We start from the raw sequence: 13,501 nt of genomic DNA on the forward strand, positions 1-13,501 counted from the left end.
AGGTTCTTAGGATGCCTGTATGGGTAAATTTTAAAGTTTTAATCTGTAGCATCTTTTGGGATATCGATGGTAACTGTTGGGTATGTGGTTCTTTTGGTGATAACAGTGGAGGCAGCAGGGTTGGGTCCAGCACCAGGTTGTTCTAGAATATTGTTAGAGTACCTTTTGGTGTCGTTATCAATGTGGTTAGGAATTAGGGTGGAGCTTTGGCTGTGATTGAATCTGGTGGAGGTTGTGTTAGTGACATATCCTGGGATAGAATAGTAGTTAGAGAGAAGGTGGTTTGGTGGTGATGGTAATGTGGTGACATCTTTTAGTTTTATCTGGACCAAGCAATGGAGGTTAACAGGGTGGTTGGCTATGGTGGTGGTGTTATGTAGAGGGCTGTGAAGGTATTGAATGAGTAGGAGAGGATGGTGCTCTTGGATGGGAAGGAGGTGTTATTCATGGATTGGTGGTGCTTGTGGAATGGTGATGGTGTTGCTGTTATTGCTTACATTGGTATGGTATGGTTGTCAGGTTTAGACAGTGCCCCCATTTAGGTTTTGTCATTGTGGAGAGGTGAAGATGCAGGTGCTGCTGGTGTTTTAGTACCCTTGGTGGTGGTTCCATAACATACTGAGCCACCTGTTATAAAATATGTTAAACTTCTCAAATGTATTATGAGATGTAACATCATCTTGTTGTTAATTCCATATTATATGTTCATTCTCTTCTGGTTTTTGTCGAAGTCAGTTTGGGCTATAGAGGATTGGGACATCTTCTGCTTGTGCATCTAGAACTTAAGGATTTCTCTCAACTTCAAATGCAACAGACAGGCAACAATATTTCTTTCCCCAGGGGAGTCCTCAGAATGCAGTACAAATTTGGGCTTTGAGCATAGTTGGGGATAATGTTTTTAAAGGCTATTGAAGCTTATGCTTTGGAGACAAAGTTATGCAAATTGACCTTGAGGCTGTAGCCTCAGTTTATGGTAATTGGGGCTTAGGGCTCACTCTATTGAGGGCTATTAAGGCTTAAACCTGAAAGGCTTTTAAAGGGTTTTGGGCCTTTATGGACTTTTTGTATGTATGTCATAAAAGGTTTTAACCTCAATTTTTAATGGTTTTAATGAGTTGTGCTTTTATGGGCTCTTGGTATAGATTTATTAGTTTTGTCTTATATCCAAGACTAGGGTTAAATCTTTTACAAAGTGAGGGCTTAGTTGGCTACCAATTAACCCTTTAAATGGAAAGGGAAAAAGGATATTGAGAAGGAAGAAATAAAGGAATTGTTGGCCACTATAGTGGCTGAGCTTTATGTGTATAATCATTATCTCATTATTGATAGATAAAGGAGAAAGATCGTTGCAATTAAATGATGAAGAAGACGAATAAGTGGACATTAACACTGATAGAGAGGACAATAGAACAATGGGTTCTATATCTCCAAGGGTTGGAGTCTAAATTGTTTATAAAAGATGGTCCTTCGACGCTAATTGATTTCATTCATTAGGTGAGTTCCCGTTGAGGGAGGGGTTGGTTTTTGTACATCTTGTTTCGATAGTTTTTTGTTTCAACTGTAAGGGGGAGAGTCTCTCTTCCTTGTGCTTCTTAAGTCTGCTATTTCAGCGCCTTTTCGAAATACATTACTCTCACTTATTAAAAAAAAATAAAAAATAGAACAATGGGATATGATTATAATTCATTGGAAGATCCTACTAGTGATAGTGATGGTGATGTTGATTATTTGATGAAGCCTTGAGAGAGTTGGATTTTTGAAGAGAGAAAGAGGAACTGAATTGGAAACTATTGATAATGACATGCAGTTAGTTTGATTATTATGAATTATATAGTTTTCTTATTATTTAATTTTTATGTGATTTTATTAGTATATTTTTTTTTCCTTGTTTTTGAGAATTTTTTTTTCTTCTATGTTATTATTTATTTTTTTATTTACTTATGGTTTAAATTGAGGCTTATGCCTTTGTTCTGCCTTGAGACTATTGCTTCATCTCATTTGGGCAAACACCAAATGATTGCCTTTACCTTTTAAAACATTGATTATGGGTAGGCCTAAGAATTATTATGTTAGGTGGGGAAATTTATGGGACCTTGTATTCAAGTAGTTTTTGCTGGACAATTCAGTGTATTTCTTTTAGTTTTGTTGTTCTTTTTTCTTGAGAGTGTGTGTGTGCAGAATTCATGATAAGGGAGGAGCCTTTGCTCCAGCTGTCATATTTTAAAGACATTGTACCTACTGTGTTTTCATATTCATTACTTGAAAAACAATATATGGCTTGAATTGCTGAGTTTGGATTTTATGGAAGCTTGTAAACTAAAGGACTTTAATATCAAATAGCTATTATTTTGCTGAGACGGTCATTTGTCTTGCATTTTTCTTCAGTATTCATTGTTCTATTATGCAATTCAACATACATCACAGTCCAACATTTCTTCTCAAACTTAATGGCTGGAAATATAAATTTACTGAAATAAATGATGTGAATTCTTCCTATATATCATATTTTGAAATGCTCTTCCTATAATTTTTCACATTTAAAACTTTTGTTCTTTGCTGAAGGTCCTAATGGTAGCGGCAAAAGTTCACTTTTCAGAGTCCTGGGAGGCCTCTGGCCACTTGTATGTGGCCATATTGTGAAACCTGGGATTGGTTCTGATCTTAATAAAGAGATTTTCTACGTGCCGCAAAGACCATACACTGCTGTAGGAACACTTCGGGATCAGTTAATTTATCCCCTTACACAGGATGAAGAGGTTGAACCACTCACACATGGTGGAATGGTTGAGCTGTTGAAAAATGTAGGAGTTTTCATCCTACCCATTTTTTTTTCTCAATTCCTTTCTGTCAAATAGATGCTTTGTAATCTTTTGGCTCCATGAATTCTTAAGACTTCCTTTGACATGATCCTTGGTAAAATTTTGTGATCCATTTGCCAGGTTGACCTTGAGTATCTATTGGACCGTTACCCACCTGAGAAAGAAATAAATTGGGGTGATGAACTCTCTCTGGGGGAGCAGCAAAGATTGGGAATGGCCAGACTGTTCTACCATAAACCTAAATTTGCTATTCTGGATGAGTGCACCAGTGCTGTGACAACTGATATGGAGGAACGTTTCTGTGCTAAAGTTCGAGCCATGGGAACTTCATGCATTACAATTTCACATCGTCCTGCACTAGTTGCTTTTCATGATGTAGTTTTGTCCTTGGATGGTGAAGGAGGCTGGAGTGTTCATTATAAGAGGTTCAATTCATGATTTGGTTAATCTTATTTTTGCGTCCTTCAGTTCAGCTGTATGGACTATATTTGTTTATTGGACTTTTGTGAAAACTCCAGGGATGATTCTCCAGTCCTTACTGAAACCAAGACAAACGTGACAAAGCCTTCTGAAAGTGATCGCCAAAGTGATGCAATGGTAGTTCAACGAGCATTTTCAATCACTAGGAAGGTACTAAGTTTTGATTTTTATGTTCATCTTTATGGGCATTTTGTTTAGTAGACCTGTTATGACTCACAAAATATATTGTGACCTGTTTTTTCTTGTTCTCTAGGACTCTGCATTCTCAAATTCGAAGGCCCAATCATACATTTCAGAGGTTATGGCAGTGTCTCCCTCTGTGGATTGCAATGTTCCATTGCCTGTAATTCCACAGCTCCAAAGTGCTCCAAGGGTATTGCCATTGAGAGTGGCTTCCATGTTCAGAATACTGGTGAGCATCTTTTAGTTCAATGCGTTGTCTCTGAACACTTCTGTTGACGTTATATAATAGAGGAATGAGATGGTCCAACTATCACATTGGTGAAAAGGGTGTGTTTTCGTACTTGTGTTCTATTCTGGAAATTTAAATCTCAATTCTAGACTCTAACGGGTAAGTGGGACCAGAATTGATTCCCTTGTATATTCCCAACTTGTTTGGTATCAGAATTCCAGGTTCCAATCATCCAATTCTTGGTTTTGTCAACATGATTCTCAAACTCCATTACTGATTTTACTTTCTTAGGTTAGCACCCTTCATATATTGGGTTTTGTCAGAATTATTTGATCACATGCTTGTGATATCTGTTGCTTGTGTTTGTCTTGCTTTGGTGGTTCCTTTAATATTTTGTTTTTCTCAAACTTCTAGATTGTGAGATTTATATTATTGGTTTTGAATTTAGAAGCTTTTATGGTGGAAATGTCATTTTGTCTCCTTTTCCTGTTTCAGTTTCTTGGGACCCTTTTCTGCATTTCCTGTGTACTTGGGGTGCACCCTTTTTCTGATTTTTTTTTTTATGATAAAGTCTTTAGTTGCCTGTCACAAAATATAAGAGGAATTGGTACTGCCACTGGAACCTAACAGCGAATTGATTAAAGAATAGATACAATCTCTTGATAAGAATTTTCTTTAAACTTTTGATAAAAATTTCTTTACCTTCTTGGCTGTGCTCTTTTATTTACTGCTTCTGATATAAATGTTCTGTTTCGATATTGCCAACTTTAGGCCAGGTAATTTCAAGTCGTATCTGGCTGTATTGCACTCTGCCCCTTTCTCTCTTCTTTCTGTTTTGGGTTTGAGCTATGGTTTGGTCCAATTTTGTTCCAATTACACTTGATTGCAAGTATTTTTGTCATTTTCATGATGTGTTGGGCAACCTTAATGAAGTTTGAAAATCAAGAATATGAAAGAAATAATAATTGTACAATGATACTTATCAACCATTTCTAAACTGTAATATGGATCAGAAAATTGAAAATTTTATCAAACACAATTATAAAGAGCAACATAGAGCACATTTTCTTTATTTTTTATTGCAGCTTTAATATTGTATGCATAATTTCTCCAATGCCCACTTGTCTAATTTTACATATGTGGAATGAAAATATGTCCTACACAAGTGCTTTTCACCTTACAATTTTATGTTGGAAAATAACCTGCTGTTAGTTTGTTCTCACAACATAGGTAGATGATGCTTTTTGCACTGTGCTGTATCAAGATGTTGGTCCAATTGCTAATATCTTGTTTCTGGAACGTTTTCTTCATGGCTCATTACTACAAATATGATTTGTTGATTTTCTACTTAAGCACCATATGCTATGAAAATCTGCATATATGCATTATTATAGCTTCTTCTGGAAATACTTTTGCATACTTTCTTACTACTTTCCCATTCTAGGTACCGACAGTGCTGGACAAACAAGGTGCACAACTGCTTGCAGTTGCTTTACTTGTTCTCTCAAGGACATGGGTCTCAGATCGTATAGCATCGTTAAATGGTATTCTGCATATATTGTTTTCTTCAAAATGCATATGAAAATCCATGTGATCACATTCTTAATGAAATGCATTGGTTATACAGGGACCACTGTAAAGTATGTTTTGGAGCAGGACAAGGAATCCTTTATTCGTTTAATTGGTGTGAGCGTTCTTCAAAGTGCTGCATCATCGTTTATTGCACCTTCATTGAGGTAATCTTCCATGGCCTAATGGTCCCTGCTTGCATAGACATTTAAAGCATGTCATGACTTATTTGTTGAATTGTTACTTTACCAAGTGGAGCTGCTTCAGTTGATTTAATTATGTGGTTCATACTGTTTAAAACCATTTTGTGTCGTGGCTTTAGCATTATTCTCTTTATTTAAGCCAGATTATAGTGAATTTATCATTTCTTTCTTTCTTTTCCCCATCTGGTTGGTTGCAGTTTTAGCACGATTGTATGATCATATACAGGGTGTCACTCATAGTACTTCCATGATAATGTTAAAATTGGATCAAAATCAAATTATCCACTATGAGATCTAAAGAGATTTAGACATTTTAGTGACAATTTTATGAGGATGCAAGAAATGTGACCCTGTCCCAACTTTCTGTTTCCGACCCATAATTTCTCCCTTTGGGCATCCAAAAGTTTCTGATTAGACCACCCAAAAAGTTGCAAGTGTGGCAGTTTCAAAAGGGTCCTATCTATTGTTCTGTTCCTAGCCTTCCAAAAATTGTTGCTTAAAGACCTGAAATCTGGTTTTTTATTTCATGTATCCATACTAGTGCTCATGTATGCATCCATATGAGTACCATGAACAAATTTTTGACTCTATCATTCATCGTTCGTGATTTCAAAATTGACTCCCCTTTTTAAGCAGTCTAAGGCCAGGCTGATTGATTTTGATGAGTCAAAAGATGAAGCAAGGAGGGGGAAAATAAGGAGGAATGTGAAGAAGAAAGAATAAATTTATTCTTGATCCTCAGATAAATAAATATTAAACTATCATCTGAAATTATTTCATTCTTGTAAGACCCAGGATTAAATATATATCTTGATAGTAAACTCAATTGGGTTTCTAATTAAAAATTAGATAGGAAGGTTTCACCAAAAATAGTGGGTTAATATATGTGCTTGTTGGTTGTTAGTTTTGTTCTCGAGCCCCTTTGATGGGGTGATAAGCAGGAGGATCCTTCCCCATTTCTCTTAATCTTCCACGTTACAATTATCAATGTTATCTTGAGCAATGGATAGTTGTTTTTCTAATTTGGGTGGTTCCATATCTCATGTGATCATATCTCCAATTTCTGGAAGCCAGTTTTTTATATTTTATTTTCTGGGTGAAGCTCCTTGCAATCAACTGAGGTTAGATAAGACTCATGATTGTGGTTATTAGAGCAGTGGGCTTTGACAGACTGTTGCTTCTGCTTGGATTTGGATTATGGGGTTGTCTATCTTTGGAGTCACTATGCTTCCAATGAAGTTGAACTGTATTTTTTACATGCTTTGTGCTTTTCACTTAGCATTGATTGATAGGTAAAGACTGACAGGAGATAGGTGGTAATGCAGCATGCAGTACAGTTAATGAAGGATGATCCTTGTTTGATGAAACCAGGAGGAGAACGTAACACTTTCTAACCCAACCATTACTGTTTAACAAGGATAACTTTATGCCAGCATTTATTTTAATCAGCTAAATATCTAGAGCCACACCTAAAGAAAAATCTTAATTAAAGAAATGATAATGTGAATCCCTAGGGACCAATCTCTTTCTGGGTAGCAGGCTTTGTCCTACTTAAAAGTTTTGATGTTCAAAGCTGTAATCTCAAAGAAAATTAAAGGCTGAATGCGCCATAGTTAATGAATGATGGTCCTACCACCTTCGTTGTGGAATTTGCTCTTCCCACTTCAGTGTCTAGGGGCGAGGTTATCTGGCTCTTGAGTTCCATTATTTGTCAAAACCTTATTTCTAGAATATCTTTCTTTATTATATTTGTTAAGGGAGGAATTGATGGTAGTGATAGCTGCCTGACGGGCAAGGGTCTCTGTTTTGTTAGTTCTCTCTTTATTGCCTTGCATATCCTCATTAATGATTTTTTGAAGGGGATCTTGCACCGTTGTTAATTTATTGTAAAACAAGTATACAATGAATTTACAGCTTTGCATAGCTAAGTATACTAGATAGGATTCTTTCAATTGATCAGCTTTCTTTTTTTGATCCTTTGTGCCGAATTGTGATGTAGCATGTACCATGTGTACTGCTTGGTTTAGTGTTTGTTCTGATAGGTTTTCAGTAGTTGTTCTTTGATACTTTTTTTGGCATTTGAAGAAGAAAAAAGAAAGGAGGCTATTTCTGTGGTAATATTTTTGTAAGACAACCATAAGATTATGGAGAATATCGAGTCTGAAAGGGGATAGAAGACAATTGTTGCATAATAGATTTAGTTCATGTGATTGAGAGCGGTAACTATCCACATTTAGCTCACTCTGGAGAGTGTTCTTTTATTTTTCTTGTTTTTGGCTATTGTGGTGCTTCTTACTCTCTTTTTTCCTTTTTAGAAATTCCATTGAATAACAACAGTATGTTTGATCTTGTCATAACTGACAAGATCATTGTTTGACTATTTTCTTGATTCTGTTTATTATTATGATAACAAAATAATTTTCCTGTCAGTTGTCAATTTGAGGAATTGCTGATCTCACCTAAGTGTCTGTTATATATTTGAAAATATTTTCAAATTACTCTTAAATATGGTATGAAACTTTAGAAACCAGATTAATGTAGTAGATGGATTACTAACATCCATATCATTGTACTCTTTATCATGGATCTCAGAAATGAAACTCTTAAATGATGCTTGTTTTATTATTTGAAATCTAAATAGATCTTAATTTGAATTAATTCTGAATAGAGCTGAATGCGGTTAGATGTTTCGGTTGTTTGTTTTTTTATTAATATCTGAATGTTGTTAAGTTGTTTGTTTTTATTAAAGCTTGAATATTGTTAAAGTGTTAAATTTGTTTATGTTAATATGCTAAAAACAGCTATGAAATTAATTATTATGTTTCTTCTTATTTTATATAATTAAGATACAAATATTTGGAAAAGAAAACGTAATTTACATATTCTTAAATATCCCAAATTATTGAAATATTTTACAATAAGAAAAATTTTGTAACGATTAATTATGTATTTAGTTAGGATGCTAGTAATTTGGGTTTCTAATTATGTTTGGTGTTAAGGAAATGATAGAAATTTTTTGAATTGAGTTCCATTGATTACTCACTGGTTTTTATGTGATGCATCTTTGGATTTATGGATTTGTAATTGAAATATGTGTTCAACTATCGGAATTAATTCGCTCATTTTGGATTTTCAATTTGGGAGGAACGTCAAATACATACTTTTTAGTTTTTTAGCTTAATTGGAATGGTTGATTCTAGTGAATGTTTAGATCAATATGAATTATGCTTGGAGTTTAATTAAAAAAAGAATCATTGGAATTGATCATAGTTGGTTTATTTTGGTTTTGTTGTACTATAAAGTGGTTGGATTTTAAAAAATTATAGTAGATTTATTTCCAATCAAAATTTTATGATTTAGAGTTCGTTGCTTTCATTTTTGAATAAGGAATATATTGAAATTTATGGAATTTATTTCATTGAGAATAGGATGAATTATGAGGCAAAAATAGTAGTTGCATGTGGTTGAATCTCACTTTCATTTTTGGAATGTGATTTGTTTTATATTCGCTTTTTATTCAAATTAAGTGATTTTTATGTTGTTTGTTTCATTTTTGAGTAACAATTCCTGAAAAAAATTAGGTTTAAATTTTCTTGAGAATAAGAGAAAAAATGGACAAAAACAAAACCAATCTTATTCATTTTTTTGTTTTTTCTCTAGGACAAATTTGTTAAATTTATGGTAAATTTAGTTCTCATTCAAATTGCATGAAATTAAAGTTGTTGATTTGCTTTTAAGTTAACGAATTACCAAAAAATTTCAAAAATGAATTTGATTTTATTTTGTGTGAGAAATTGGGATTGAGGATTGTAACAAAGTTAATGGTTGAGAAGAAAGAAGGAAAAAGAATATTTTTTCCATTAAGAGAAAAGTAAGAAAATTTCAATTTTTCCATTAAGACAAAATTGTCTTAGAAAAAGTAATAAGTTAAAAAATAAATTAGTATAAAAATGTCTTAGGTCACATTTGTTTTTTTGTCTTAAATCTAAGTAGACCTTAATTTAACTTATGTTTAAATAATACTTAATAGTGTTAAATATTAAGTTATTTGTTTTTCTTGTTTTCTTTGACTTAAATCGTCATTTTTAAAATAATTTGTTTTTAACTTATGACCTTTTTAAGACTATTTTGTCTTAGTAGAAAATGTGAAATGTTTTTACTTTTATCTTAAATCTTAAAGCAGTTTGCTTCAGGGCTTAAAAAAACCATCAAACCCTTAATGTTTTAAGTTTGAAAAACAAACAAGGCCTTAGTGTTACTCCATTCTTTGGCTGTCTTAATGTCTTCATTCCCTTTGTTCTTTGCTGCATAAATCAAGCTGGTACTAGGACCGGTACTTCTACTAGATTTAATGCTATACATCTCACATTTGGGTATGCATTTGCATCTGACTCATGGTTTATAATATTCCAAGTGAAACTTGTTATGTTATGTCATGAGCATGGACGAGTTTGTGGATTAAGCTGTGTGCTAACAGTTTGCCTTTTTTCCTAATGGAACTTGTTAGGATTTTAGCCCATGTTGACTTGATATATACTATTGACTCATTACCTAATAACTTAAGTTTTTAGATCAATTAGTAGAGTAATATGGTAACAACCTTGGTTTTCAGAAGTTTGGGAGTTCAAACAAACCACTTGTTTATTCCCCCATTTATAGAACCTACGCTAGCATGATAAAGCTGCACATAGGGTGGTTGGTAGGGCTTTAACATGTTGGCTTTAAAAGCCAAGCTTGCGTGTCAAGTGGTAGCTTAATGGAACTTTTGGTTTCAAGACTCATAATTGGTAACCTTTTGTGTGGAAGATGTAATGATATATTTCACTATGGGCCTGTTTGTGACTATGCCATTTACAATCATTAATTTTCTTCTTTATGAAGTTTTGAATGCCATGATTGAGACATATGTGACTATTATGAATTCTCTCTCAAATGGGTGCGTCACTTGGGAATGCTTTTCTGCCATTTACAATCATTAGTTTTCTTCTTTATGGAGTTCTGAATGCTGAGATTTAGGCATATGCGACTGTTATGAATTCTCTCTTAAATGGGTCTATTACTAGGGAATGTTTTCCACTTTATTGCTTCTTTTAGTGGTACTGCTATCAGTTAATGTGATAGATTGCATATAGTCAACTGAATTTTAGGTCATGTTAATTTCTTTTTGCATTTTGTACACATGGGGATTTCATAAGTAGCTTTTTGTTCATTAATTGTGGAGCAAACTTTTCTTATTTTACAGGCACTTAACAGCAAGGTTAGCCCTTGGGTGGAGAATTCGTTTGACTCAACATTTACTCAAGAACTACTTGAGAAGGAATGCATTTTACAAGGTAAGGAAATGGTATACAGAGTATCTTCTAATTCTAACACTTAATCTATCTTGCTGTAGACCCAGTAGTGGATCATATTTTGTATGCTTGGCACGCTGAAAGGTCCAGTTTGATTACAGCATATGGCTTCTTTGTAGGTTTTCCACAATTCAAGCAAAAATATTGATGCAGATCAGAGAATAACTCATGATCTGGAGAAGTTAACTACTGATTTATCAGGCCTGGTAACTGGAATGGTAAAGCCAACTGTTGACATTCTGTGGTGAGTAGTCTATATTTTATAAGGTGTTTTAGAACCAGGATTTGGTTTCAAGAGTACTTTGATATTGGATTATGAATATGTATATTTTCACTTGTTCCTTTTCTCTTTGCTAATAATTTAAAGTGCTGCTGCAATTTTTTAGGTTCACCTGGAGAATGAAGCTCTTGACCGGTCAAAGGGGTGTTGCGATACTGTATGCTTATATGTTACTGGGTCTTGGTTTCCTAAGAAGTGTGACTCCTGATTTTGGTGATTTGACAAGTCGAGAACAACAACTTGAGGGGACCTTTAGGTCATTTCTTGTTTGGTTTATACTTCCTATATTGGTTCTATTGTGCTGTATGGCTGTAAACATTGTACTAACATGTTGCATCATGCATTAATTAGATTCATGCATGCAAGATTGCGTACCCATGCTGAATCTGTTGCGTTTTTTGGAGGTGGTGCTCGGGAAAAAGCGGTAAGCTACTTTAACTTAAAGTGCTTCTTTTATATTGGATGCTAAATAGTGTTGCTGACTTAATTGTTATTGTTTTTAATTATATTGCTTATGTTATTTGCTTAAGGTTTATGGACATGAATACTAACACCAGGTGCTGGATTCAGCCACTCTACAGAAGCCTAAACATAGTTTGCTACCTAATGAAGATTTACCTACTGAAAAGATTAGTGGCAGTACAATAAAGGATTCAAGAAGAACAGAAGTATTTTTTATTAGTCAGAGTGGCACAAAATGAGGAGAGCATGATGGAAAGCTGTCTAAAATGGTTCCAACATGTATAGTGAAAACCAAATGATTCAGCACTTAATATGAATGACTGGTTTAAAGTGAAGATGGCTAAAGGACTGAAGGAACATTAAAGGAAATGCAGGTCTAGGTGATAGAAAAGCATGATATTGAGGATCTAATATAGAATGTGGTCCTAGATAGAGTTGAATGATGAAATATAGTTACCCTAATTGATCCTAGGGATTCATTGCTTGGTGCAGGTGATGAATCTTTGAACCATCTGGTATGAATATGCAGGGTCAAATATATTTACCACTATTTCTTGTAAAATGCTGAAGTGGGGTCTGTTAAGTCCACCCTAAGACCTTGGAAAATGGGACTTTGGGTCAGTCTTTTGTTAAGAGTTCATCCCAAAGTTGTTAAAGCTCTCTTTGGTAGAGTTTCTTGAATGGTCAAAGAAACAGTTGATGGTCAAACACAACTTCTAATGATATTTAGATAAAACTCTCAGACGTGGACCCCACACTTCTCAAACTGATTTATCTACCTCTTGAAAAAGCATGAAGACTTTTGATATCGAGGAAAGTAGATTTTTATTTAAATAAATTTTCACAAGTATCAAAATTATTCTTATTTTTAACGAGAAAGATAGTTCCCAAACATAAAATCAATCAGAGTAAGGGCTGTTACTTCTAGTACTAAAGAAAGAAGTTAAAAATTATCTCAAACAGGTCCTAAACATGCAAGACACACTTAGGTGCAGCAGTTTCCTAAATGTCTCAACGTGCAGCTCCATATGTGCCCCTGGTGAAACTGTGAAATAAAGTGCAACTGATGTGTGTAATATATATCAGATACCTTTCCAACTTTGTAATAATTCCCTATTGCAATCTTATATAAGTACTCATGCTAATGCTCTCTCTACACATACACACACACAAATCACCAAAAAATTACTCAAATTCAATGAGCCTTCATTCTCTTTCATCCAAACAAAGATATATTTCTAACTTCTCAGTTACTAAATTCCTAACAGCAAAGAACATGGTTTCTCATACAATGAATGTTTTTTCATTCACTTCATTAGCTGTCTGATAGTTCTGTTAATACCATGTTTCTTTGGTACTTCTAACCACCCCCTATCCTTCCCTTTAGGCAGCCAGCAGGTAGACCATAAAACTCCCAAAAGGTGGGGGCAGCTAGATACTCCTGTGCCACAAACCCAGTCTGTCTTTTGTTGTCTCATATTTGCTTCACATCTGAAGGAAACATAATTAACTATTTTATTTAGAGAACTCGTGCTAATCAGTTTCTGTGGAGTTAAAATTATTTTTCTGTGATTTGAACTTGTTCTTTTTCTCCTTGCTTGATATCACTCACTGTTCTTTAATCTTTGATGATGCTCCTTACATTAAGCAGATGGTTGAATTAAGATTCGGGGAACTTCTTGATCACTCTATGTTACTTCTGAAGAAGAAATGGCTTTTTGGTATCTTGGATGATTTTACCACTAAGCAGCTCCCTCATAATGTAACTTGGGGTTTAAGCTTGTTATATGCTGTGGAGCACAAGGGAGACCGGTCCTCGACAACAACGCAAGGTGAAATTAACAAAGAAGCTTCTTTCTTTCCTTTGCTGCCCCCCCCCCCTCCCTCTTTTCTTCTCCCCCTTTTTCTTGTCTTTTAGTTGTTCC

The 13,501-nt window shown here is 34.5% G+C and overlaps 1 protein-coding gene across 4 annotated transcripts in view; it reads left to right on the top strand.

The window, feature by feature from the left end:
- LOC132254093 (uncharacterized LOC116803646) overlaps positions 1-13,501 on the top strand; it is a 33,730-nt gene that overhangs the window by 17,144 nt on the left and 3,085 nt on the right. For all 4 annotated transcript variants that reach the window (XM_059738479.1, XM_059738478.1, XM_059738480.1 and 1 more), the window contains exons 10-20: positions 2,563-2,801; positions 2,940-3,244; positions 3,338-3,449; positions 3,553-3,711; positions 5,156-5,255; positions 5,339-5,447; positions 10,726-10,816; positions 10,954-11,078; positions 11,221-11,370; positions 11,466-11,538; positions 13,228-13,408. In XM_059738479.1, coding sequence (XP_059594462.1) covers positions 2,563-2,801; positions 2,940-3,244; positions 3,338-3,449; positions 3,553-3,711; positions 5,156-5,255; positions 5,339-5,447; positions 10,726-10,816; positions 10,954-11,078; positions 11,221-11,370; positions 11,466-11,538; positions 13,228-13,408 — 1,644 coding nt within the window. The remainder of the gene's footprint in view (positions 1-2,562; positions 2,802-2,939; positions 3,245-3,337; positions 3,450-3,552; positions 3,712-5,155; positions 5,256-5,338; positions 5,448-10,725; positions 10,817-10,953; positions 11,079-11,220; positions 11,371-11,465; positions 11,539-13,227; positions 13,409-13,501) is intronic.

The sequence above is a fragment of the Vitis vinifera genome, chromosome 7, assembly GCF_030704535.1.
Source record: "Vitis vinifera cultivar Pinot Noir 40024 chromosome 7, ASM3070453v1".
Taxonomy (NCBI): domain Eukaryota; kingdom Viridiplantae; phylum Streptophyta; class Magnoliopsida; order Vitales; family Vitaceae; genus Vitis; species Vitis vinifera.